The sequence below is a fragment of the Colletotrichum acutatum genome, assembly GCF_030867785.1.
Source record: "Colletotrichum acutatum strain CBS 112980 chromosome Unknown BDZ83scaffold_81, whole genome shotgun sequence".
Classification (NCBI taxonomy): domain Eukaryota; kingdom Fungi; phylum Ascomycota; class Sordariomycetes; order Glomerellales; family Glomerellaceae; genus Colletotrichum; species Colletotrichum acutatum.
Window position 1 is genome coordinate 48,514 of NW_026849075.1, and position 23,656 is coordinate 72,169.

Sequence of the window (23,656 nt, forward strand, 5' to 3'; positions counted from 1 at the left end):
TTCCTCGAGAGGGGGTCGGGGGCTGTTACTGAAAACAAGTGTACAAAGGGGGGAATCACTTTTGGGGAGCCTTGTGGGCGAACTCGACACCCTTCTGAATGTTGCCCTTCAATCCCGCAACCGCAGCCTCCAGAAGCTTCTGCTCCTTCTCTGTGATGTCGCCAAGAATGTCGATGGCCTTCTCAGCGCCGTTGGGCTACGAATATGTCAGTATGGCCCGTTTAGATTTGGGGGGACAGGATAGATTGCTGTGCAACTTACGCCAAGCTCGATGGGAACGGAGAAGAAGTCGACGCCGGTCTTCTTGGCAATCTCCTCGCCGCCGGGAACGCCGGGGAGGTAGACGTAGCTTGGCTCAACAAGACCCTTCTCGCCCTTAAGGGCCTTGAGGACCTTCTCGGCGAATCTATCACACGTCAGTCCCTGACCTTTAAGTTGCCGAGCGTCCGATTTCTTACCTGTAGCCAGCGTAGGCCATGGAGAGAGTGGCAGAACCAGCGCCATCCTTGGCCTTGACAACCTCGTCACCACCGAACTGGACACGGTTGACAAGAGCATCGTACTTGTCGTCGGCGATGGACACTGAAGGCTTGACCTTGCTGAAGAGGGGAACAATGGTCTCGCCGGAGTGACCGCCAATAACGGGAACATTGAGCTCGCTGGTGGACTTGCCGGAGATCTCAGCAACGAAGGTCTCGGCTCTGACAATATCGAGAGTTGTGACACCGAACAGACGCTGAGGGTTGAAGACGCCCTTGGCCTTCAGAACCTCGGCGGAAATAGGGACGGTAGAGTTGACGGGGTTGGAGATGACAAGGATGAAGGCCTTGGGGGCGACCTCGGCCGCAACCTCGATGAGGCCCTTGACGATACCGGCATTGATATTGAAGAGATCGTCGCGGGTCATGCCAGGCTTGCCTAGAGTGGATTTTCCGTTAAAAAGAAGCAGCGGACGAGGCTCCGCAGGTGTAACTCACGAGGAATACCAGCGGGAATGACGATGATATCAGCATCCTTGAAGGCGGCCTTAGCGCCATCATCCTTGGGCAGGTAGCCGGCGATCTTCTGTTTGTGGCATCTTTGTTCAGCAAGCTATCGATACTACGAGTGCCACGAGGCAATTGAGACTGCGATGAAACGTACCGCATTGGAAGAGATGTGAGAGAGATCGGTGGCGACGCCGGGGGTGTTAACGACATCGTACAAGGCAAGCTCATCGACGAGGGGAGAGAGCTTGAGGAGAAGGGACAGAGGCTAGAGTAGACAGGTTGATGGTGAGCAATGCGCACGTTATTTGCTGACCACGCGGGGTTCCGGATTCACTGTACCTGTCCAATACCGCCAGAGGCGCCAGCAACAACTAAGAAATGGTGAGATTGACGAGGCTTTGCGCGATAGTCTCAGGTGGTGGGAACTTACCGGCCTTGACCATTTTGATTGTGATTTCTTGTTATTCGGTTTGGGAGAGGAGATGGATGAAGGAGGAGGGTGGCCTGAAGGGTTCTCTCGGATTAGCGGGGTGATCTTGGAGCTTGCTCGCTTAACAAGTCGAGCTCTGGCGCATGGTACGAGACCAAGTGTGGGGAGCTCTCGCTACAATCATCCAAGCTTGTCAAGTACTAAGGTGAGGGGGGGGGAGAGGTCGTCATCAAACGTACAGTGGTCAGATAAACTGAAGGTTTTGCTTGTAAGATGGAAGATGTGTGAAGACGATTCTCACAAGAGCGGGAGATCGTTTGCTTTAGTATGAAAGGGGAGAGCAAGAGAGGAGAAGCAAACCGAGCCAAGGTTACGTACAAGTAGTCTGAGCCAGCTGATACCTAGTCCGGAGGCTGTCGGCGGGGACGTAGGTTCAACCGCGGGGAGAATTGCGACCTTTGGTTTCCCACCCCTCGTCCCGTGGGACTTTGCCTGTGTTATTGGATGGAGGGGTCAAAAAGAGGGGCAACTTGGAGGGGTGAGAAGGGGACCATGGGGGGCCGCTCCTGAGGCAGGGCAGGCACGGGGGGTTCAAGTTTCCATTGTACGTAGCTCTTGCCCGCTCCTCCATGGCTCCTCGAGGTGAGGTGGTAGCGGCGGCAGGCGCCAGTAATGCGCAGAAAAGCGACTCGACAGCAGCACTGCGGGTGTAGTTACCTTACGGCATTGTACCTCATGTACTGCGCCGCTGCACTCAGCAAGCCCGATCCTGTAGCTTATACTTGCTCGGTTGCGGTGCTTTATTAGCCGGACCAGTTGTTGCGTTGCTGCTTGCTTGATGGCCCTACTGCTGCTGTTTCGGGAATCGGAGCTGCAGAGTGGACAAAGAGAGAAGCAAGTGCAAGGTACCTTTCGGCTTGCCGCACCAGGGAATAGCTGTCGCAGATACCTCGTCATTCATCCCAAACAAAGGCGGCCACTGAGACAAGCCCAGCCCATGGAAGCAGTCACTGAAGGAAAGATAACGATACATTCTACAGGTACCTTAGGTGCCCTTGGTGCTCTCTGTCCATCACCCAGTGCTTGTTCAATACCTAGCACCGATTGCGCCAATCCCCTGCCACCAACGTCCTGCAACCAATTGCAACACCCGCCGTCAACCCGTTTTGTTCGCCATTCACCTCCGGTCTGATGCATGTGAGAGACGGACGAGGCTAACACGGTAATTCGAAGCTCGATTCCCCCCGTCAACTCCCGGCCAGCTGGACCAATGCCTTCCGATGTTTTCCTGCTGATGAACGGTCCCCCGTCCTCGTCCCGATGACCCGAGCTCCAGGGGTAGCTTGTTCCTATGTATAGCCAAAACTCGGGTGCGGGAACGGTAGAAACAAGAACGCAAAGGCGGGCCCCCGTTGTTCCTATGGAAAGCCTGTGACGTGCTTCAGACCGTGATAGCTATCATTATCCTCGGCGATGAGACAGCTCGGCAAAACATAAGCTGCGGGCCCTGTCTGTGGTGTTTGGGCGGGCGAGACAGCTCACTAAAAATACATATTCACTCGTTGTTCCTTCTGCAAGATTCAGATATTGCTCATGAAAAATGTGAGAATTACCTACATTGCGGCACGAATTACTCACAATATCAAGAGTACGTACCGTAGTGTTAGAAATGCCATGTTAAGGGCGATTATGCAACCCCGGCTGGCAAAATTACCCCGCCATGTATGCGCGGGTGCCATTCCACGTATCTCGATCAGGTCAATGTCGGCGAAGACTTACTCCGCGCAAGACGTAGACGCGTCTCTGTCTGTCACCGTTCATCAATACCCAAACAGCAGTCTACAATCAAAATCCCGTTCCGCTACACGATATTTTTCGGAGGTAACGTAGGAAGACAGTGTGGATCAAGCCGAACGGCACCCTCGACATCCCGATGCTTGCCCGTGGTCCCGAGGTTCAGCAGGAACTCGCCCTCTACTCTAGTCGGGCAACTCCGGGTGAGGGCCGAGGACCACGGCATCGACAATACCATGGCCCGTAGTCCGGCTACTGTGCTTTCTCGACGTCGGCCTCTTCGACCACCGTGACTCCACTTCCGCTCCGAGCTTTTCCTTTCTGTGTAGGCGCACGTCGTGGCATAAGACAAGGTATACTCCAACATGCATTATCGTCACCCGCCCAAGCCGTTGGCCCAAAGCCTCACAAATCCCTCACACGCATGGCACCAAATGCGAAGGGGGGAGTAGCAACACTCCTTGGAGCAAAGGAAAAACCAGTCCCAGTCATTATTTTGTGGCCTTTGACTCAAGCTTTTGATTTGTTTCGCCTGTGTCCCTCAAAAAGGTATTCTCTATTTGCTCGACGTAACGCCTAAACCAAGCCTGTTTCTTTCTCTTTTTTCGTCCCGCTAAATCAGCATTTCAACATTTATGCCTCAGCCTCGGCAGCGGCGGCGGCGGCCTTGGCCTTAACACCGCGGGGCTTCTTCTCGGGGGTGGCCTTGACGGCGCGCTGGGAGCGGCGGATAGCAGAGACGCGCTGGACAGCGGCCTCGCGGAGGTCGCCACGGTAGCCGCCGGCGGCAGCCTGGCGGGCAACGGCGGAGTAGGTCCTATGGTTCGACAGCCGTCAGTCATTTGTTCATTCTCCTGAATCCTTGTGCTTTCCCCGTTCCATGTGCCGTGTTACGACAACATGATTGTGGTTGAAGCGGTGGTCCAAAACTCACTTGCGGGAAGACTTGTTGCCGCCGTAGGTGACCTCGGTGTAACCCTTGGAGGGCTTGTTGAAGTTCTTCTGGTTCTTGCTGATCACCTTGACACCACCCTTCTCGTTGGGAACAACGCCGATGGCCTAATCGTCACATGTCAGTCATCTCTGTGCTAGGTGGTGTTGCGAATAGCGAATCGTTCGAGCGAGGGAGGAGTTCCGAGTTCGATCGGCTTGGGGTGTAATCGTACCTTGTCGTTAACGAAACCGGCGTACTGCGATCCCAAATTAGCCAAAGATGCCCTTCAACCCCGCCAGTGCTCTGACGATTCAATCTCAACATACCTTGCGGGAGTGCTTGTTGACCAGGTTAAGGGGGTCGCGGGAGAGCTGGAGACCGCCGGCGTCGTTGCGGTTGACCAGGAACGCATTCTGGGCGCCTGTATCGAGAAAAAAAGTAGTTGTGAGCAAAATTGCGCATTCAAGCCGTGTGCGCCATCGCTGGCAGCCGAGCGCCGCGGTGAAACTTACGGACGACCTCCCAGATCAGGTCGGCGGAAACGTTGGGCAGAGTGGCGGCCATTTTGACTGATTTGAGGGATCACGGAATGGTTGATGAATACCTTCACGATTGCTCTGATGCCGGTCTGCGTGTTCGTAGAATTCAATGGCCTGAATTGAATGTGTGGGCTATCGCTTAGCAGTCGCTTTGCGGACTAGCGTCTCTTGGGTCCACTCATTCAATCGGCGACGCCACACCAAGTTCCCCTCCGGGGCACAAAAGCCCTCCTCGGCGGGCCGGTATGGATGTGGCTGGTGATGGCGGTGCACTTGCATCCTGAACCGGCTCCAAGTACAACCTCGTTCCCTTGGAGAGAAGATGGATCTCGTCATGTAAGTCGACCGCAGAGGTCATTAGGTGATTCTTGTATTCCAGTCAAATTCAATACGATGTGGCCATAAAGAATTTTCGACTGCATGAACTTGGTTCTCAAATATACTCGCATGTGGCAGGCTCAAGCTCTCTCTTCGATCGGTTCAGGATTTAGAAAGTCGAGTGTTGCACCTGTTGCAACATCCGTGACTAGGCTCAAGAACTCGACATTCGCAAGACAATATCATAGAGCGCGGTCCTTGGATAAGGCCTGTGTGTCTATACCATTTCTAGTCTCTCCAAATTCCCCGGTTGACAGCATGTCCGAGATACGTATCCAATGAGCGAGATATTCATGGTGTTTGATCCGACGCACAAAAGTGAACCACACATCTGAGACCGACGCACTATATAGCGTCTAAGTGCCTAAAGTTTAGGCATCTCTCCGGAGAACCTTCGCTGACTGCCAATTCTTTAGTACCGAGTGTAGCTGATGGTTACCGTTCAAGTGATTCATACATATCCATCATTCGGCTCGATGTCATGCCATAGGGCCCAGCCTAGATACCCGGTAGACATGCCCCAATGCCAGGCCATAGCATCTTCTCTTCCCATTAACAAAACTCATTGGTCTTGTATGGGCGCATCTATCCAGTCTCTTGTGTAGTATTTCGTTACAATAGGTATTGTACGTTGACAAAGAGGCCGACTTTGCCAATCTCAAGGTATTTAAGACACTGCATATCCATTTGTCGATCCTCCTCTACAAAGCAGAGCAGTCAAACTCGTCTGTGAGAGGGACTACCAAGGTAGGCACTATGGCTCACTTCACCATTCGCCTCGATACAACGATTCGTCTTTGTATACGTGCACAATGCCAAGCAGGTAAAAGTCGCCGGCCTGTGTCTCTGACCTGGGTCACTATCTTCTTTCAGAAACTATTCTATGTTGTTATATCACCTCATCACGTCAGTCGATGATGTTGCTATTCGTGAGCCATCCAGAAGGATAATGGCGACAAAGATGGTTGCCTCTTGAGCACTTTTGAGGGGCTTCCACTCTTAAATACACAATATCGCTAGGCTGCAGGAATATGATGATGCGTTGAGGTAGATTATAACATTGGTCTCCTGTCGGGAGAAAGCATCTATACCGAAAGTATCTATACATCTGGAAATTGATTTTGTAGCGATACTTCCTGTTCGTGGGTATGCAACCGTCATGTTATCCCAGCAAGCCACTGTTTTGACATAGGTAGCATCGTTCTCAGATTGTAACCATGACATACATGGCCCAACGGCAGCTTGCACTTATATGTTCGAAGACCATCGCTTATATCCAGAACTCGAACCATCTCCCAGGCAGTATGTCAAAACAGCTCTATTGCTTTTCAGAGGCTAGCCCCGCATTCAGGTTGAAACAACCGATGAGATAATGTGTAATGTAGGTACCGCCACGCTATCATTGAATATTCAGACAACACTAACCTCATCACAGTCGTGAGTAGTTCCTATATAGATGCCAAAGCTGAGGCACATTCGCTCTTCAGGAGCAAATATTCATCGGAGGCTGCCCACCTTTCTCGGGCTGGACGAAGGTTTCCAAGTTGCGAGCGCCGGTTGACCTCAGCTTCCGGGGTGATCAAGTTTCCAGGGGCCGAGCTTTGGAGTATCTCCTGGGACTCTCTTATGCGAAAGCATTGGTTGCGTGTGTCATGCAAATTGCCTTTCACCTCCTCGTTGCGTGGCCCCAACCACGAAGAGTGTTGTTGAGAGTATGTCCACAAAAAAGGTAGTTGAAGTAACTCGTCTACAAGTAGTTATCAACGAACTCGACGTAGCCACCTTCAATGAAGACCAGGGACGCAATGCAAGTACTGAGCTGGCCCTTGTACCGTTCAGTGGTCTCCAGCTTTGCTCTCAATGGGAGGTACGGATACATGACAGGTGCAGCACGGGCAGGTGGTCCGGTGGGTGGGGGACCCCGGCGCTGGGGCGGAACCGCTCACGTGATGCAATGCTTGCCCGTCGGCATCCGTAGCGGCCTCCCTTGCGGCCCTGGCCCCTGCCGCGGTACCCTGCGCTTGCCCTGCGCCCAAGCCTTACAACTTACGTACGCCTGGCTCCATGCCCAGCCGACCTTAGTAAGTGGATCCCCATGGAAGTCCAAAAGCTGCAGGATCAGACGGGATTACGGGGGGGAGTGACAGCCCGAGTCCACCTCCAGCGACGCTGAGTCTCTGAGGGCTCTCTTCCATTCCCAAAAGAGGCCAACTGGGGGCCTGAGGGGTGTTAGTGTCCAGCGCACTTACGCAGCCCGCATCACTGCACTCCACATCATCGTACGTCGGTCGGTACGCCTGGCTCGTCGCCGAACTTCACCACTTACACTTCCATTCCGCATAACCTCATTCTGCCTGGAGTCAAACGCGACCGTCTGTCTCCTTGCAGGTCCCGACATGATCGTTTGATCCTTTCGAACGGCAGTCCCTGACCGTTTGCGCCGAAACACCATTCTCTTTGTGACTTCTTTCTTCCACACTCTTCATTTCCCTTGCCTTCCGTTCTGTTCATTCTAAACCGCGACGATCACCGCCAATACTAGCTTTTCGGAGCCTAGCTACCTAAGCAGCCGGCGATCGTGAAGCAACCACACGGAGCTTATCGGCGACCAGCCAAACGTCACTCCATCTCGACCGCGCCCTCGAAAGCGAAAAATCTCTCAAAATGTCGTATCTCCTCTACTCCGTTTCCTTCCTCCTCCTCATCACCGCAACGGCCCTCTACTTCACCCGCGGCCACTGGCTCCACCTCGTTCCCGACCTCCCGATCCCCGGCCGCGACTACATCTACTCCCGCCTGCCCTCCTCCTTTGTCGGCGACATCGACGCCGGCCTCTCGAGCTCGACCTTTGACTTGGCGGGCAATGTCGAATCCGGCGACAGCCGCGCAGGTCTGGACGATCGAAGCAAGAAGGAGATTCTCAAGATCATGAAGAAGCGCCGCATGAAGTTCGACGACGCGCGCAGGGTGTACATGGAGCAGCGCTTCAAGGCCAACGGTATCGGACCGGATGGAAGGCCTCTGGATCCCAAGGCCGTCACGTTCAGTTAGGCGTGATGTATACGAGCTACCTCGAGAGAAGAAGAGAGAGAGAGAGAGAGAGAGAGAGAGAGACAGACGAAAAGGGGATACCCGACATAGATCGGGTAGGCGGGAAACGTCGTTTGCAGCATACATCTGCACTAAACTGCGATCCGGATTACCGACGACTAACCATTATATCTCATCCGAGGAGGGAAATGGCCACGAAGGATCATTTCTGATCACTTTGCACCGTAGAGCATCACTCGATGTTCCGAGCTTCTACCTACAACAACTACCATATCATGCGCCGAAACAGGCCACCGATTACCTTTCCTTGCTTATCAACCATTCGACATACCACTACTTCCTAGGGCAACAGGCGTTGCAGCGGGCTTACCCTTTTTCTTTTTTTCTTTTTTCTGTTTTCTGTTTTCTATGTTCTTGGGCTCCTGGTGGTGGACGTTTTTAAGGTTCCAGTTGACAAAGCCGTCCTTGCGCCGGTATGGATCGGCGTCTTTTTTGGTATTATCTATCAACGTAGAGCTTGCGTGATACAGTTTCAACGGATTTTACTCTTGTTACCAGTCCAGATCTTCATTCTCTTTGTTGCCTTTGTGACCCGACTTTTCTCCCTGTCAATGCCACGGGGTTGCATGGCTTCCGGTAGTCCGCTAGATGTGATATTCGAGTCCCTCTTCTCTTCGACATTTGCCAGTGTGTTCTTGTTCAAGACTCATATCATTTTGTAGTTGGCGTTCTGGATTCAAGGATACAGTTGCGCTAGTAGCTATTACACCCTTGATCCATCCACGCCTAGAGACCGTCAGATGGCTTTGCTCCCATTATATCACCATCATCCGTCCGCATTACGCCCAGCATTCGATTGTGCCGAGTTAGATATATATGTATATATATACAGTCAAAAGGTTTGGCAAGAGCCAAAGTATTACAAAGATTTAGGAAGTGTTTTCTTCAGCTCCTCGCTTGCGGCTGACTTTTTGCGCTGAGCGTATCCAGCACATTCTGGACTGGATGCTTAGTTCGTCTTCTTCGCCTCGGCGGCAACGTACTGGCGGTCGTCGTCGCCCTCAACCTCCTTTTGGATGTCTTCCATCTCTTTCATGTTAGATTCCCACGTCTCCTTGGCCATTTTGGTCTTCTTGTTGAACCAGGCTAAGTCAGGCTTGCGGTAGGTGCCACCGAGACGGTCCCAGAGAGTGGTGAACTGGCCATAATTGTAGCTGCCAAGTCTGTCAGAAACTGTGAAGCTCTCAGCTCTCTTACATGGTCAGAAACTTACTTGAAGTACAAGTGGTGGGCGGTGTGGCACGCGGAGCCGTTGATGATGGGGTTGTCGGTAATGTACTCGCCGTCGTGAATGAGAATAGTCCAAAAGTTGATAAACACAAACAGGGCCACGTATGCCAGCTTGTTGAGGGGGAACAACATCGGGTAGACGTGGTACGGGACCGACTGTGCGAAGCCGTCGAGGGGGTGGAAGGCGTGGCTGGCGTAGGGCGAGGGCATGATCCACTTGTGGTGAGGCTTGTGAAGGTGCTTGTAGACGAGCGGGAGATGTAGCCACCGATGAGCCCAGTAGATGCACAGGTCGGTGAAGAGAATGAAGAGAGGGAACTGCGCGTAGTCGTACCAACGGCCGGGGCCCTCCTCTGTGGTATCGTAGAGCTTGCAGTAGCCGCGCACCTCCGCGACGAAGGTGAGCGCGGTGCAGATTGCCATGACCGGCATGGCCATGTTGGCCTGTTTCATCTCGAGACGGATCTGGTTCTTGAGGAACTTTGGGTGGCTGAACGTCTTCTTGTCGAAGATGAAGATGTACGAGAGAGTCGCGAAGACAAAGTAGTTGAGGATGCCGAAGAACCTGGTATCATTCGCAGTATTGGTGAGCTCGGTCAGGAACATGATGAGGGTGGCGGAGCTGTAGCAACAACGTACCATGTGACGAGGAAGAGAGATGTGAACTGTCGGAAGATGTTGTCTCTTGGCCAGGCGCTCATATATGCGGCTTCGGAAGGCTCGAGGTAGAGCATTTGTGTCGAGGGCTTATACTGCCATGTCGAGAGTGGTTGCGCCGTGGCGTTGGCATGGTGAGGGAAGTCGTACGGAGCTGAACCGGCTGGGAGGAGTTTGGCGTAGAACTGGTCGCCAACAAAGGTGTCGACCACCTCGAGAACGACGTCCATGATTTGTCGAATCGAAGAGCAGTCGGTGGATGACCAGTAGTGTTGTTGCGGCAATGTCTAGAGCAACGATCGCAGTTGAGAGGAGAAAGACCGGTAGTCACGTATGCGCAACGGACCAGCACGAGATATAAGTCGTAGACGAGTCGAGGTCGCAAAGTTGCTGAGGGTCGCGGCCGGGATAACTCGGTGGGGTCTAAGATCATCGAATGTTTAATGGAAATCCTGGGGCCATGAGAAGGTGGGCAGATGCGCCTTACCTCCGGTTTAATGGACCTGGCTTGCGAGCGACGGAGACACAGCCAGGGGCGGGATCGGCAGCGTTTGCTTTCACGTCGGTCAGAGCTTCCAGCAGAAGACTTGGACAGGGATATTGCTGTGAGCTTTGTTGCAGACTGCAACCTGGGCTTATCCGACCTTTGCAAGGCCGGCGGTCGAATGACGAAGTGTCGGCACCGAGAGACTGGGCCGGCGTCGACAGTGAATGGCTTCCACTCCGAAGATGGCGGATGTTGGTTGAACGGCAAGGCTCAAAGAAAAAGGGGACCAGAACACTTAGGTTTAAGGTGTCAAGGTTGTCAACGCTTCTGTCGAGGTCCCTCGACACTGGCACGTACCCGATCTTAGAGTTTGGGTGTAAGGTCCAGCTGAGATGACAATCGAACACAAAAAGGGCGTCAAGATGGCAAGTGTTGCTGTAAGTCAAGGCCGAACAAGCTCTCAACGAAGAGGCAGCAGATTTCCCTGGGCGGGATTGGCCCTTCTTTTAACTGTATCCAACTCGTCTCCAGTCGCGGGCAGGCAACTGCGAAACTCGGGCGATTCGGTGTACGCAAGCCCATTGTGTCCTTTGAGAGTCGTCCGAGGTAATGTCCCAGTGGGCAGTTCGTCACTTGGGAAATCGCATGATCCAGCGGGATGGGCTTTTCCAGGGCCCGCGTTGACCAGTTTTTGATGTTGGACTTTTGGCTCAAGTCGGGTGGAAAGGCCAGGGAGCCCACTGGCGCAACAACCCATTGGCGAATCAGAAGCAGCCAACTCGTATTCGGTTTCCTGACAAGTCGTCCACTAATGTCCCGCCGCTGTGGTTGGGGTGGTGGTCTGATTTGATGATACTTGCGCCCCAAGATCTGGATGCCCTGGCACATTGGTAAGTGCCATCTCTCTGCGTGTGTCATCTGTTTTGTTTCACATGCAAAGACGATTAACTAGGTAGTGCAGCATACATACACAGTTACTGAAGGTCCATTCCTTGGTGCGTGTGAGGTAGCAGTGGCGGAACCCAGTCTACCGACCTGAATGCCGCTGTAGGGCAATTCTGCATCACCAACATTGCCAGTTAGTGATTCGGGATCCAGCTAGCCTGTGGTGATTCTATGCTTTCGGCAGCATGGTCTCCCAAAATGTCCAGATCCACCCAGCATATTCCAGGCCGTATCAGGCGGGCATGCCTGGCAACTGCGAGACCGCTGCCAGGCGTAATGGAAGCAATGTCATTGTTGCCAGAGGAAATGACGATGCGCGCTGGGCAGATCGTTGGTGCCGCCTGCTTGGGATCCGATAGAGCGCAGGATTGCGGAGGTTTCCTTCGGGTGTGTTGCAGTACAGACAAGTCTTCAATGATGCGACAAGCTCACAACGCTGGTCAAGTAGACGTTGGATGTTGGCATGGGTAACAGCTTGTTGTAAGGTCACCCTTACATGGATGCTGATCATAGCGCCCTTGCTGAGGATTGTACAGTCATGAAGAGTGTCTAGAATGTGTGCAAAATGGCTGTTGAACGGTGAAACGAGGCGTGTCTATCGAAGGTGGGCCATTGAGCACCGGCGCTTCAGCGAAGTGACTGGGGTCGTGCTCTATGGCTATCCTGTCGAGATTCAGCTCAGTGAGCCTCCAGCTGGAGATATATCAGCAGTGTCCTTGCTCGCAGCCTTGATTCAGTGAAGAGTCGAGAGGAAATGAACATTACGCCGGTCTCCATATCCTTATGGGCGAGCGCCATGTCTGGAACGTAGGTAGTTGCTAGACCACTTGTAGTGTGGTGAATGGAAATACGCCAATAGGAAGATAGAGGAAGGCCAGTGGTATTACAGGCACGCCTGGAAGGTGGTAGCCCTCGGTGACACGTCCTTGACCGAATCTCACGACGGACCCACCAGAGCAGCTTACCTCAGCCAGACATCTTCTCCGCTCAATCGGCTTGGGCGTTCTGATTCTACCCGAACTCACCTTACCCTTCCGATTTTCGAACCCCAACGCTAAGGCACCCAGAACCGCCGCCTTGTTTGTCCCGGGACCGCCAGCTGATGTTGGGGGGCACCTCACCATGCGGCCATCGTCAACCGCGCTTCACACCCCTCCTTGTTGACCCTCTTGCCTCAGCCACGCTCCTGAGCGGTCTGGAGCTTCACTCCGAAAAAGGGGCGAATTCGCTGATAGCCAATGGACCTGTCCAGAATACATTGTGGTCGTGGCATGTCTGTCAACCGGGGATCAAACAAATTGATGCCGATTAACGAGATAGGATGACGGTTCATAACTAACGCCAAAGTAACGTGGAACTTAGGACAGCCTGCTTTTCCTGCTTCGTTTGGCCCAGCGATCAATATGGCAGACAAGAAGACACAGTATTGAGTTGCTCGAAAACGATTTCCCCGCCCGCCCATCGAGATCTACCGTGTGTTGTCTGTCTATTCTCGAATCTCAGACACGGCGACATAGTAAGAGGCGTCCTCATCTGCAACCCAAGCCGCTGTTGACAGCCTCCGCAGCAGTGTGGTGTGGCATGGTATGGCCGCTGACAATGCCTACGGATAGTGTGTTGCACTTTGATCAATCTGGTCATATTCCTGTCGATAGGATGGTTTTGCGCGCGTACTAGTAATAAGCAGAATATGTACGTCTGTGGAAGAAGGAATGAAACCGAAGCGAAAAAAGAAATCATCGTCAAGAGAGGGCGTGGAATGGGGCAAGACCTGTGCTACCACAACAGCTCCAACAAAGTCCCCAAAGTTTCTTTTGTGTGTGCGCTCATGAATGTCTACCTGGTACCACCGTAATCGCGCTAATAATGGCATTGCATGGCGCATGCATGCGACAACGGGAATGCCTCCATGACATTGTGTTGGCGATGCCGAGACGTGGGGGGGGGGGGGGGGCGCCGAAGGTCCTCCCATTTGTACGTGGGTCTATACCGATGGATTTTGTTTTTTACCTTTTCTCCCCTTCGACATCCTCTTCCTCTCGCAAATATCAGAAAAAGTTAGAACCTGACAACATCCAAAGGCTAGTGAGCCCGACGGGCATGGAACGTTTCGACAGCTTCCATGGATGGTAAAAAGTAGGATGGCACGATGGGATGGGCCACACCATAGGCCAAGGGCCATGATCCCTGGTGTGTGACACGGCGGGCGGATGGCCGAAGAACGCAACATGCTTGGTCGCCCTCCCAACCTTATTGCCCGCGGGGGGCTTCATCACTCATCATGTCCGCGACACGCCCCAACTATGAGATGAGAGGAAAGTGCTCTCTCTGGGCGGTTTATGTCGGTTAAGATACGTTATCTTCGATCAGCGGCTACAACTACCCATACGGTGTGGCTATGAGGTGAGGTCACCTAGGTGAGATGTCGTCTTCTCACCTTGGCTCACCGAAGAATTGTCACATCCCGAAGCGGCTATCAACGTTCACTCTGACCAAAACCTATCTGTGTTCTGGTGCGGATTTACCACTTTCTTTCGCTCGTATATACGAAAACTGCGTTACTATCTACATTACTCCGTACGGATACAGATAATCCTCCTGAAGGAAGTTGGGAAGGTATGGAGGAGAGAACAGGGAGGCTTCAAGCGCACGCGCAGGCGCTAGGCCGCTAACAAGTTAGCAAGGTTGACGCAGGTTCTCCCGGTTCTCAGACGTCGTCAAACTCTCCCTCGTTTCCATCTTTGCTCTGCGGATACCAGACCAGACGATCCACCACGGACACAACCCTCTCACTCACAGTCATCACACCCACACGCCTCTCATCCTGTACACTACTCCGTGCTATACTGTACGCAGTACGGCACGGATACTTCCATTTCGTGCCTCGACCCCCCTTTCACTCAGGTTCCCTCCTCTGTCCCTCCCGTTTCTCTCTCTCTGTTAGGTATTCTCCTCTCACGCACACACCCCTTTCGCTGAACCCTTGCCGTGCCTCGCTCCTCAGCAGCCGCCCTCAAGGCTAAGAAACCTGTCACGTCTTCCAATGGAACATTCTGCATCTGCACCCGCACCCGCAACCACAACCCATGGCTCACCCATCCACACTTCACAGCTTCACGCCCTCATACCCTGTACCACGCATTATCCACACTCTCTTTCACCCCCCCCCCCGGTGGGTTGCGGCTTGCCCTGGCCCAGTGGGTGCTTGGATGCTTGTGCTCTGGTGCTTTGGAGGGTGCCTCACTGCCATGCCATTTTTTGGGTGCCACCTCGTCGGCCACATCTCCATGCTGCGCATCTCCATGCAGCAGCGCTGCATCTCACGATAACTCCCCAAACTGCCTTCTTCCGCGATACCCAAACCTACCATCACACCTCAGCCACCTGCTTGCCTGCCCATCCTGACCTTCCTCCCTCAATCCATCCTGCCACATTGCCTTACTTCTGGTGACCCTTCCGGACTTGGCCTGTTGGTTTTGCTGGCTGACGGCTTCTTTCTGGCGGCTATCGCCCAGCACAAGTGCATGCAGGCGAACTCCCATTTCCGCACGACATCTCTTGTCTCAATGTCACAACCATTCGAGAACTTGCTGATAACAAATACGCTCGCTGTAGTACGTGGCTATGAACGGACAGGTTATTCTTTGCTGGCTGGGCCAGGGTTGTGATATCCGTCCGCAGCGGCGTACGTGCGAATAAACAGCACTTATCATACATAGTCCGAAATTTTTGGGGCCGCGAGCTTGCACGGAGCTCTGCCGATGTTTGGGAAAACGGTCGAGCGGGTTTTCTTTGCCGGACAGAATCTGCTTCGTACTCCTGTCACGATCCAAATTGTTTCTTGACGAGTGGAACAGAGCAAATTGTCCGATGATCGTGCTAGAAAGTGACGCTTCCGATTTTGGAATCGACCAGCTGGATATATTCAGCTTGTCGTCCGTGGTGTTTAGTAAATACTACGGAATATTGACATCCCGAACTAATGATGTGAAGATGTTGTTCATCCCGCTCAATGACGCAGGGTATGAATTCTGACCAGACCACAGCAGTTGACTTGGGCAATACTGTGAATTCTTCGCCGTAGCAGGAATTCGGCCTCATCAGTGTATGGTGAGTACGTCCGGTAGGTAAGCAAGAGCTTCATGAGGCACGAAATTGGCCAGATGCACCTGACTGAGTATCTGGGTCTTCTACGGATATAACATCAATGTAAGCATCTGGCAGCCAATGGAAACAGAGGCAGAATATGCCACGCCAAAACTGCGAGATTAACCAACCCAGGGATTTATATCAAGTTGTTGCTTACCTACCACTGCTACCAGGCTGAGCAATGTATGTACCAAGTCAAGTAGGCAGGAGCAAAATAGAAGCTGGTGACGACGGGACCTGAAGGTTTGCGAGACTTAGGTACGCACGAGGTACGGAGTGCGGGCTGCACCTGCACCCCACCGCCCCATTAGTAGCACGCCCCCGCTCCGAGAGCTAGCGTCAACACTAAGGCACCCCTGCTCTACTGAATCGATTCAGTCGCCGCCGCGTAGGTACCCATGTACCATATCCCAAGCCTGGGCAGATTGAAACCACCCACACCCGCTGGGAGCAAGCGCCACATGGAAAGAGACCCACCTTTGAAGCCAGCTCACCAGAAAATAAAAAGATACAAAAAACACAGAGACGCACAGACCTGTGCTCCACCTTTGTAGCGATGTCCCCGTCGATACCTGACGCTACATGACTGTCGCCCGTAATGCCTGCTCCATACCCGTCAACGCTCGCTTGCGGTCCCTTAGTGCCGTACCGCTGCATCCTGAGCATGTATCTCGACTGACCCAGCTACCTCCCGGTCGTCTACCTTAGCTTGGCGTGCACCTGGATCCAGGGGGGGGGGGCGGCACAGAGCAGTTCACCTCTGATGGGGGACCCACCTTTGGATCAAATCCCCAGGCGGCTCCCATCCGTCTTCTTTTTTCGCCTGTGCACCTTGCACCTTGCACCGTCTCCTCTCGTTCCACTCGCCAGCCTCTTCTGGACGGGTCTCTTTCTCTCCTTCCACCTGCCTTGCCTAACCCGAACTTTTCTTCCCCTTCCTCTCTTTTTCCCCATCTCCGCCGTGACAGACTCGACACGCGCGCCGCGCACATAACATCATCAATCGCGAGCCCAACGCCTTTCCATCTCATCATCCCCTTACGCCAACCGAATCCCATCCGCGTCGCGCAGCACCCATCTGCGTTTTCCTGACTGGACGGCTCTGCCGCTGTCAACGCAACCGCCCTAGACCTTACCCAAGGCAAATCGCGCCTTGTGCTTCAGTGCATCCAGTCGATTGAAGGGGGGCCCATAGCCGCAACAGCTAAATTTGCCGAGCCACGACAATCTCAAGACCAAACCCGACGGATCTTTTCCATCATCGACACTCGAATTGCAGCTTCCCACGGTTATATTTTCCCTAATAAACACCGTTACTCCATCTCCATCAACACCACGTACCCCGCCGGCGCGAATTGTTTGGTTCCAACCTTGAATAATCTTGTCGACTCCAACCGCAACCATGTCCATGTATCCGCATCGCGCCATGGGCGCGGTGCCCCCCAACAACTCGGCCCGGCTCAATGAGCTCCTCGACCAAATCAGATCCGAGTTCGACACCCAGATGCGCCAGACGGAGGGTTATGAACACCAGAGTAAGACAATTGCGCTTGACACCTATCGTCATTCACGCTAACGAATGTCCAGTCCAGGCTCAAGTTCAGGAGATGCAGCTTGTTAGAGAAAAGGTGTACGCCATGGAGCAAGCGCAGATGAACCTCAAGCAAAAGTATGTTGATGTCAATGATTGCGAGCCGAGTCCCATCACAAGAAGCTAACAGCGAGCTTTTGAACAGGTACGAAGAGGAAATTGCCATGCTCCGCCGCCAGCTCGAGGGAGCTCGTGGAAACGCGCCTCCTAGCATTGGCGGTCCTCCTCCTCACGCGGGCCCGTCGCAACAGCCCCCCTCCATCACCCCCGGCACCGGTCTCTTCAACGGTATCATGACCGGTGGTGGCCAGGGCCAGCTGGCCCCTCCTCCGCCCCCTCCTCCCCCTCAGGACCAGCAAATGGGCCCGCAGCATCAGATGGCCCAGGGACCTCCGGGTCTGCCTGTCCCGCCTCCGCCGCCGCCTCAGTCGCAGCAGCCTTTCCAGCAATACCCCCCGGGTCCCGGTGGCCCTGTATCTAACGGGCTCGGCTCCCAGCCCCCCCAGACCACCGCATCGCCGGGTCCGGGCAGACGTGGAATTGGAAGACCACCTGCAGCTGTCGGTCCGGCTACGCCCCAGATCAACACTCCCATTCCTTTCCCGGGCGCCACTCAGTCGCCTCAAGTCAGCCATCCTACTCCCGACCACGCGCGGATGGGGGGCCCCCACGCTCCGCCGGTGGGAAACGCCCTTGGCGATCTTGACCCTGATCGCCTGCCGCCTCACTCAAAGAAATCGGGTCACGACTGGTTCGTCATCTTTAACCAACACGTGCCTCGCATGTTGGATGTCGATCTTGTCCACACTCTCGCACACGAGAGTGTAGTCTGCTGCGTGCGCTTCAGCCACGACGGCAAGTACGTAGCCACCGGCTGCAACCGCTCCGCTCAGATTTACGATGTTCAGTCTGGCGAGAAGCTCTGTGTCCTTCAGGACGACACTGTGGATATCACTGGTGATCTGTACATTCGCAGCGTTTGCTTCAGTCCCGATGGCAAGTACCTTGCTACCGGTGCTGAGGACAAGTTGATTAGAGTAAGTTTTGACCGAAAATGCATTTTGGTATGGGCTCAGCTGACTCTTCTTAGGTTTGGGACATTCAGTCTAGAACGATTCGCAACACCTTCTCCGGCCACGAGCAGGACATCTACTCTCTCGACTTTGCCCGCGATGGTCGCACGATTGCCTCTGGCAGTGGAGATAGAACTGTCCGTCTCTGGGATATCGAGCAGGGCACCAACACTCTCACCTTGACTATTGAGGATGGTGTCACAACTGTTGCCATTTCTCCCGACACCAAGTATGTCGCCGCTGGTTCTCTCGACAAGAGCGTCCGCGTTTGGGATATCCACCAGGGATACCTGCTCGAGCGTCTTGAAGGTCCCGATGGCCACAAGGACAGCGTCTACAGTGTTGCCTTCTCTCCCAATGGCAGAGACCTCGTCAGTGGCAGTTTGGATAAGACGATCAAGATGTGGGAGCTCAGCACCCCTCGCGGCTTGCCCAACCCCGGACCCAAGGGGGGCCGTTGCGTCAAGACTTTCGAGGGTCATAGGGTAAGTAATTTGTGTGCCTGCAAACTTCTTCAACAGATTCGCTAATGTACTTAGGATTTCGTTCTCTCCGTCGCGCTTACGCCCGATGCCGCTTGGGTCATGTCTGGTTCCAAGGACCGTGGAGTGCAGTTCTGGGATCCCCGCACTGGCGCCACGCAGCTGATGCTCCAGGGCCACAAGAACTCGGTCATTTCAGTTGCTCCTAGCCCAACTGGCGGTTATTTCGCCACCGGCTCTGGTGACATGCGGGCGCGTATCTGGTCTTACCGAAGCGTCCAGTAGGAAAATGTCGCTCGTCCATGGTTCGGATACATGTACGTGGGATAAAGTTGATATTTCTTGGCGAAGGCTTGTTTAGTGGCCAGAGATGTATACCAAGCAGTGGATGTCGAAGAGAAGAGGTTGAGTTGCTCTGTGACTAGGGAGGGTTTCGTTTGCGGTGGAACAGGTTGTCCCTGTCTATGTCTAGGAATATCCTCAAAGAGAGACGCACAGGCCGGTAGGGGGCGTACAGGCAGGGACACGTCGGAATCTCGTAGCAAATAGCCGTCGCTAATGAAAGATTTGAAGCTTTATACGACTCTTATCTCTATATGATGTATTGTTTGGTATCATTGGGGAATCTTTGTTATGTGAATGTCTACATGAGGGAACTGAATAAATCGGAAAAGTCGTCCGTCTTTTTTGCCTTTTTCTTCTTCTTTACTGGCTTTTCCTCCTTTGCTGGCCTGCTAGATTTAATTTCAAGAGGAGGCACACTCGCCAACTTGCGCTTCTTTGGGGAGATGGCAGCTGATGCTCCATCAAAATTTCGTGGTGTTGATGAAGATGTTAAGGGGTGGTGATCTGAAGTTTTCGCAGCTAGCCTGAGTTGGTCCCGAGAGATGGCCACGCCGAGACCTTTTGAATCGGATTGCTGCTGCTGCTGGTGATGTCTCTCATCTGCCACAGCGACAGCAGTAGCACCCTTGTTTGTTGAAGATGATGAAGAGGTAGTTGTGACATCGCCTGCTGGTGTGGCCTTTTCCCGAGGAGCGGGAGTAGGTGCCAGGAGTGTGACGACGGAGTTGATGCGTGCTAGAAGACCTATTAGAACCAGACCTAGGGCTGCGTGTTGGTTGTCTGCTGCTAGTTGTGTAAAGGCTCTGTAGTCCTCGGGTCAATATCGGTACTACATATATCAAGTTTTAGCCATATGATGGAGAGGTAGAAACTTACGAAAAGGACGAGGGGATGGTGGAATCTAGCAGCATCCGCACCCTAGCAGCAAAATCTTCGTCCAGCGCATTCTGACGACGTTCTGCGCTGCTGACGGATTTACTCCCAGCGGCTACGGCAGACTTTTTCGAGGAGGACGAGGAAGGAGACTTTGACTTGAAGCTGAGGGCGCGGCGGTGACGGGCCTGGGCCTCGAGGACGTCGTGCAGGCGCCGGACGACGCGGCGGAGTAGGTCAAAGGCGGACCACCAGCGGGCTACACGGTGCTGATTCTTGTTGCGGTGGTTGAAGCTGTCGAGGATGGCGAGGACGGAGACGAGGGTTGCGATTGGGGTTGTTTCTTCGTTGGGTGTTGTTTTCGCTGCTGTTGCGGCGGTTGTGGTTGTGGTTGCCTTCATATCATGTGATGCGCTTTTCCTCGTTGTTTTCCCCCTTTTCCTTTTTTGCGCTCCAGCGATATATAGTTCTCTGAGCAAAATGAAGCAGCCAGAGTGAGAAGAATAGCCAGGGTGTGAGGCGCGGATGGCTGCTGTCAGATGTGATGCGCCTGAGTCTCAAAGTTTGACACTACAGGTACCCTTGGTCGTGGTTGGTAGGTTGAGAGTGCAAGTGGTGTGCGAAATATGATAGAGGGACCGTGCACTTTCCAAAAAAAAAAAAAAAAAAAAAAAAGAAGAAACGACGGACCGGACGTTGATCGATTTGGTGCGGATCGGAGCGCGGTTAGCCTCAAGTAACGTACCTAATGAAGGTTATTTGCGCACTTCTTACGGAGTAGTGTGTACTGATCATCACGAGGCACCAAATTTGCCCTTCATATTCTCTCTATTCTTTTTGAAGATATTCCCTCGCCCTCTTCAGAGAGGGGCACACAGACAGAGGAGGCTTGAGCCGCATGCTACGTGGAACAGGACCAGCGGCTGGCGCAGAAGAGAGTCAGTCCACGTACGCTACCGCATGTACTACTCCCTAAAGACATCTACCCTGTAACGTAGGGCAAAGTCTCGAGCAACGGCGATCTCATGGAATAGCGAGAGAGAACAAAGAAAAGGGCAACAGAGTCTGTGCATCGCAAATTCGTCCGAGGCCCGGGGGGTGTAACACCATCCATCTGGCTGAGCTGCTTTGGTGCAAAACTCGTCATGAGATGCTCGAAATGTGTGAGGGCATGTGAAGCGAGGCTCGAGCATCTGGGGTACTGCGGTAGTGTAAAAAAATTGAGAGGCTCGGCGGCAGATGATTAGTTGCAAGGATTCTTGCGTTTGACTTTCTGGAAAGTCTAGGTTGCGAAGTCGACTACATAGTACCGTACTAAGCTAGCTACTTGGCGGGGTGGTGATGGCATCATTTGCATCTGAACCTCCATGCATGAACCTGTCTCAACAAGGCATTTGGATGACATGTCATGTGGTCCTTTTGGGGGGAAAGTATGCAAATAGCGGTGAGTAACGAGGTAAGGTAAGATGGGATGCGGAGAGATCTGGGCGGGGGACTCGGGCGGTTAGGTATCTTGAAGGGACGGATAGAAATCATCGATATCCGAGGTCTTCAACCATCCGGCCGCTGAACATCGGGCGAGAGTCACTTTATGGATATGATAATTGGGATAGGTATTGTCCAACTTCCTTAGCTAAGAAAATGCCCGTCAGCCGTTTGATGACGAGACTCCACAATCGTCCCGTAAGTAGGCAAAACATGTGGAGGTAGGGAACAAAAAGAAAGGAAAGCAGAGACAGTGGCAGATGATGTCGAAAGACTTGCAGGACGATATTACGTACTGCAGACGTCTGCCACCTATTACCTACCTACGCAGTAGTATCTTAGTTAGTACCGTGATACCTTGGGAAGGTACGGTTAAGAAAGAGGCCCAGAAAAGGCAAGCAGGCTGGCCGGCGCAGCAACCCGGGAGGGTCGAGGGGGGTTGTACTCCGTACTCCAACTCCGTACTGTAAGGTAAGGTAGGTACGTAGGTAGTTGAGGTGATGGTGGAGAGGGCAGAGCCAGGGTTGGGTCAGGTTTGAAAGTTTGCAGGTTCTGGCCGCTGCAAAGGCCCTGCAACAGGCCCTGCCACTTGCAGCAGACGTGCAGCAGGAGCGCCGTTCCATTCTCTGCCATTGTCCAACCAGAGGCGCCGGCGCGATAAGCCGACCAACTTTTGACGATGCGGACGGCGTCATGAAAATCAAAGGTTGGACGTCCAGCTGACTTTTCTTTACTTTCCCCTGTGAGCCCCCTTCTATCGCCCGTGTCTCCCCTGCGCTTCCTGTTGGTGTTTGGCGGTTGTCAGTTGATGCCTCATTCTCACGTCCGCTTCACGGCAGAGGTACCCCTCTCGATCCTCTCCTTCTGCTCCCGCATCGAGCCATCTCTCGACTGCTATTCGTCGTCATGGTCTCGGGTTGCGTTCTCGGATTCCGTTAATGCATGTCATGACATATCTGCAGATATGGCCGGCAATAGCCAGCCCGCCCCCCGGACCCCATCCTACCCTAAGGTACCTAAGAATTAGATAGTGGCCTGTGTCAGTGTGTTTCCAAGATGCCAATGCCATAAGGTAGCTACATACACTCTCTATCTTGAATAGGGTAATTGGGCACCTTGGGGGGGGGATCAACAGTTTACCTCTTCATCTGAACGTATTGAAAGGTAAGATGGAGGGGAAAGAGGGGAAAGAAGCATTGACTTCTTTCTGTCTTGGGCATCATGGTGGTCCTTCTCATGTACCTAACTGAGTACTCGATTGAGAGGCAGAGAAGGAGGAGGGTTCCTTCCTTGGCTTTCCAACATTTACAGGTCAACTTCGCCTTCGTCCTCCTTCCAGTTTTTTCTCCAGCTTTCCTCTCGCCAAACTCCTTCCTTACTCGTGACCCATGGCACACTACCTAGTACACACACGGCCACACAAATAGTGTACCGAGTATGCCAGCATCCATCCATTCGACTTCCTCTACTCTTGGATCTTCTTGTCTTGAACAACCCAAGTCTAAAAATCTTCCTAACGCCACGACGTAACAACCACTCCCACCGACCGCTGTTATCTCTGTCGTTCCGCCCTCCTATCCACTTGGACGTGGAGACTGGAGCCAGACAGGACAGAAAAAACCCAGTCGGACCTCAGCAGACACTTGCGACAAGACCCAACCTGCGCTTTCGACAACCCACTGCACTAGCAACCCATCTCATCTCCCGCAACGACTCCACTTGGGGCCGGCCTTAGTAGGGGTGCCTTGGTTTTGCTTTGCAGCCTTTGCTTGCTTTGGGCTTGGGGTGCGTAAGAGGGAAAAGGCACATTTGCCTTTTATCGATACACGGTCTTTTCGACCTGCTGCTACCTTACACTACCAACTCCCGTACGTACTCAGTAAGGTGCCGCGCCTACGCCGTGTGCTACTACTCCGTCCCGACCAGGTTTATATACCACCTCCAAGGCTCAAAACGCCCGCGCGAACAATAGCCCAGTCGCGACCGTCTACCCTGCCCAAAGAGTTGACTACAGATTTTTTTTCTTTCTTCCCTCTCCCTCCTCTTCTCCCTCTTTTCCTCTATTCTTGTCGCGACAGTTTTGCATACGAATCGTCGTTGTAAAAAAAAGAACGCCGTGGAAACGACTTTAATCAACCTTTGTTGTTGCTAGAAACCACGAGCT

At 53.3% G+C, this 23,656-nt stretch overlaps 7 protein-coding genes across 7 annotated transcripts; 2 read left to right on the forward strand and 5 right to left on the reverse strand.

Annotated features, from left to right (window-relative positions):
• Positions 1-55: 55 nt before the first annotated feature.
• BDZ83DRAFT_654015 (malate dehydrogenase) lies at positions 56-1,432 on the reverse strand (the record flags this gene model as incomplete). Its single annotated transcript, XM_060510685.1, has 7 exons — positions 56-196; positions 262-406; positions 459-918; positions 978-1,065; positions 1,144-1,254; positions 1,329-1,360; positions 1,420-1,432. The coding sequence occupies 7 exons, from the start codon at positions 1,430-1,432 to the stop codon at positions 56-58; spliced, it is 990 nt and encodes a 329-aa protein (XP_060362363.1).
• Positions 1,433-3,846: 2,414 nt separating this feature from the next.
• On the reverse strand, positions 3,847-4,711 carry BDZ83DRAFT_654016 (ribosomal L28e family protein; the record flags this gene model as incomplete). Its single annotated transcript, XM_060510686.1, has 5 exons — positions 3,847-4,030; positions 4,148-4,272; positions 4,380-4,403; positions 4,474-4,568; positions 4,660-4,711. The coding sequence occupies 5 exons, from the start codon at positions 4,709-4,711 to the stop codon at positions 3,847-3,849; spliced, it is 480 nt and encodes a 159-aa protein (XP_060362364.1).
• A 3,017-nt stretch (positions 4,712-7,728) lies between these two features.
• BDZ83DRAFT_583293 (uncharacterized protein) lies at positions 7,729-8,115 on the forward strand (the record flags this gene model as incomplete). The annotated part of the gene is made up of 1 exon (XM_060505641.1): positions 7,729-8,115. The coding sequence occupies one exon, from the start codon at positions 7,729-7,731 to the stop codon at positions 8,113-8,115; it is 387 nt and encodes a 128-aa protein (XP_060362365.1).
• Positions 8,116-9,124: 1,009 nt separating this feature from the next.
• On the reverse strand, positions 9,125-10,292 carry BDZ83DRAFT_583247 (fatty acid hydroxylase superfamily protein; the record flags this gene model as incomplete). The annotated part of the gene is made up of 3 exons (XM_060505639.1): positions 9,125-9,329; positions 9,389-9,970; positions 10,045-10,292. 3 exons carry the CDS (start codon positions 10,290-10,292, stop codon positions 9,125-9,127), a joined length of 1,035 nt encoding a protein of 344 aa, XP_060362366.1.
• Positions 10,293-12,626: 2,334 nt separating this feature from the next.
• Positions 12,627-13,428, reverse strand: BDZ83DRAFT_629362 (uncharacterized protein). Its single transcript, XM_060508755.1, has 2 exons — positions 13,062-13,428; positions 12,627-13,010 (listed from the first exon to the last, which is right to left on the reverse strand). The coding sequence occupies exons 1-2, from the start codon at positions 13,232-13,234 to the stop codon at positions 12,893-12,895; spliced, it is 291 nt and encodes a 96-aa protein (XP_060362367.1). The 5' UTR covers positions 13,235-13,428; the 3' UTR covers positions 12,627-12,892.
• A 3,462-nt stretch (positions 13,429-16,890) lies between these two features.
• BDZ83DRAFT_430011 (WD domain-containing protein) lies at positions 16,891-19,230 on the forward strand. Its single transcript, XM_060503042.1, has 5 exons — positions 16,891-17,178; positions 17,231-17,312; positions 17,380-18,271; positions 18,325-18,792; positions 18,847-19,230. Exons 1-5 carry the CDS (start codon positions 17,046-17,048, stop codon positions 19,072-19,074), a joined length of 1,803 nt encoding a protein of 600 aa, XP_060362368.1. The 5' UTR covers positions 16,891-17,045; the 3' UTR covers positions 19,075-19,230.
• A 137-nt stretch (positions 19,231-19,367) lies between these two features.
• On the reverse strand, positions 19,368-20,640 carry BDZ83DRAFT_629375 (uncharacterized protein). Its single transcript, XM_060508756.1, has 2 exons — positions 20,011-20,640; positions 19,368-19,937 (listed from the first exon to the last, which is right to left on the reverse strand). The coding sequence occupies exons 1-2, from the start codon at positions 20,406-20,408 to the stop codon at positions 19,433-19,435; spliced, it is 903 nt and encodes a 300-aa protein (XP_060362369.1). The 5' UTR covers positions 20,409-20,640; the 3' UTR covers positions 19,368-19,432.
• Between the last annotated feature and the right edge of the window lie 3,016 nt (positions 20,641-23,656).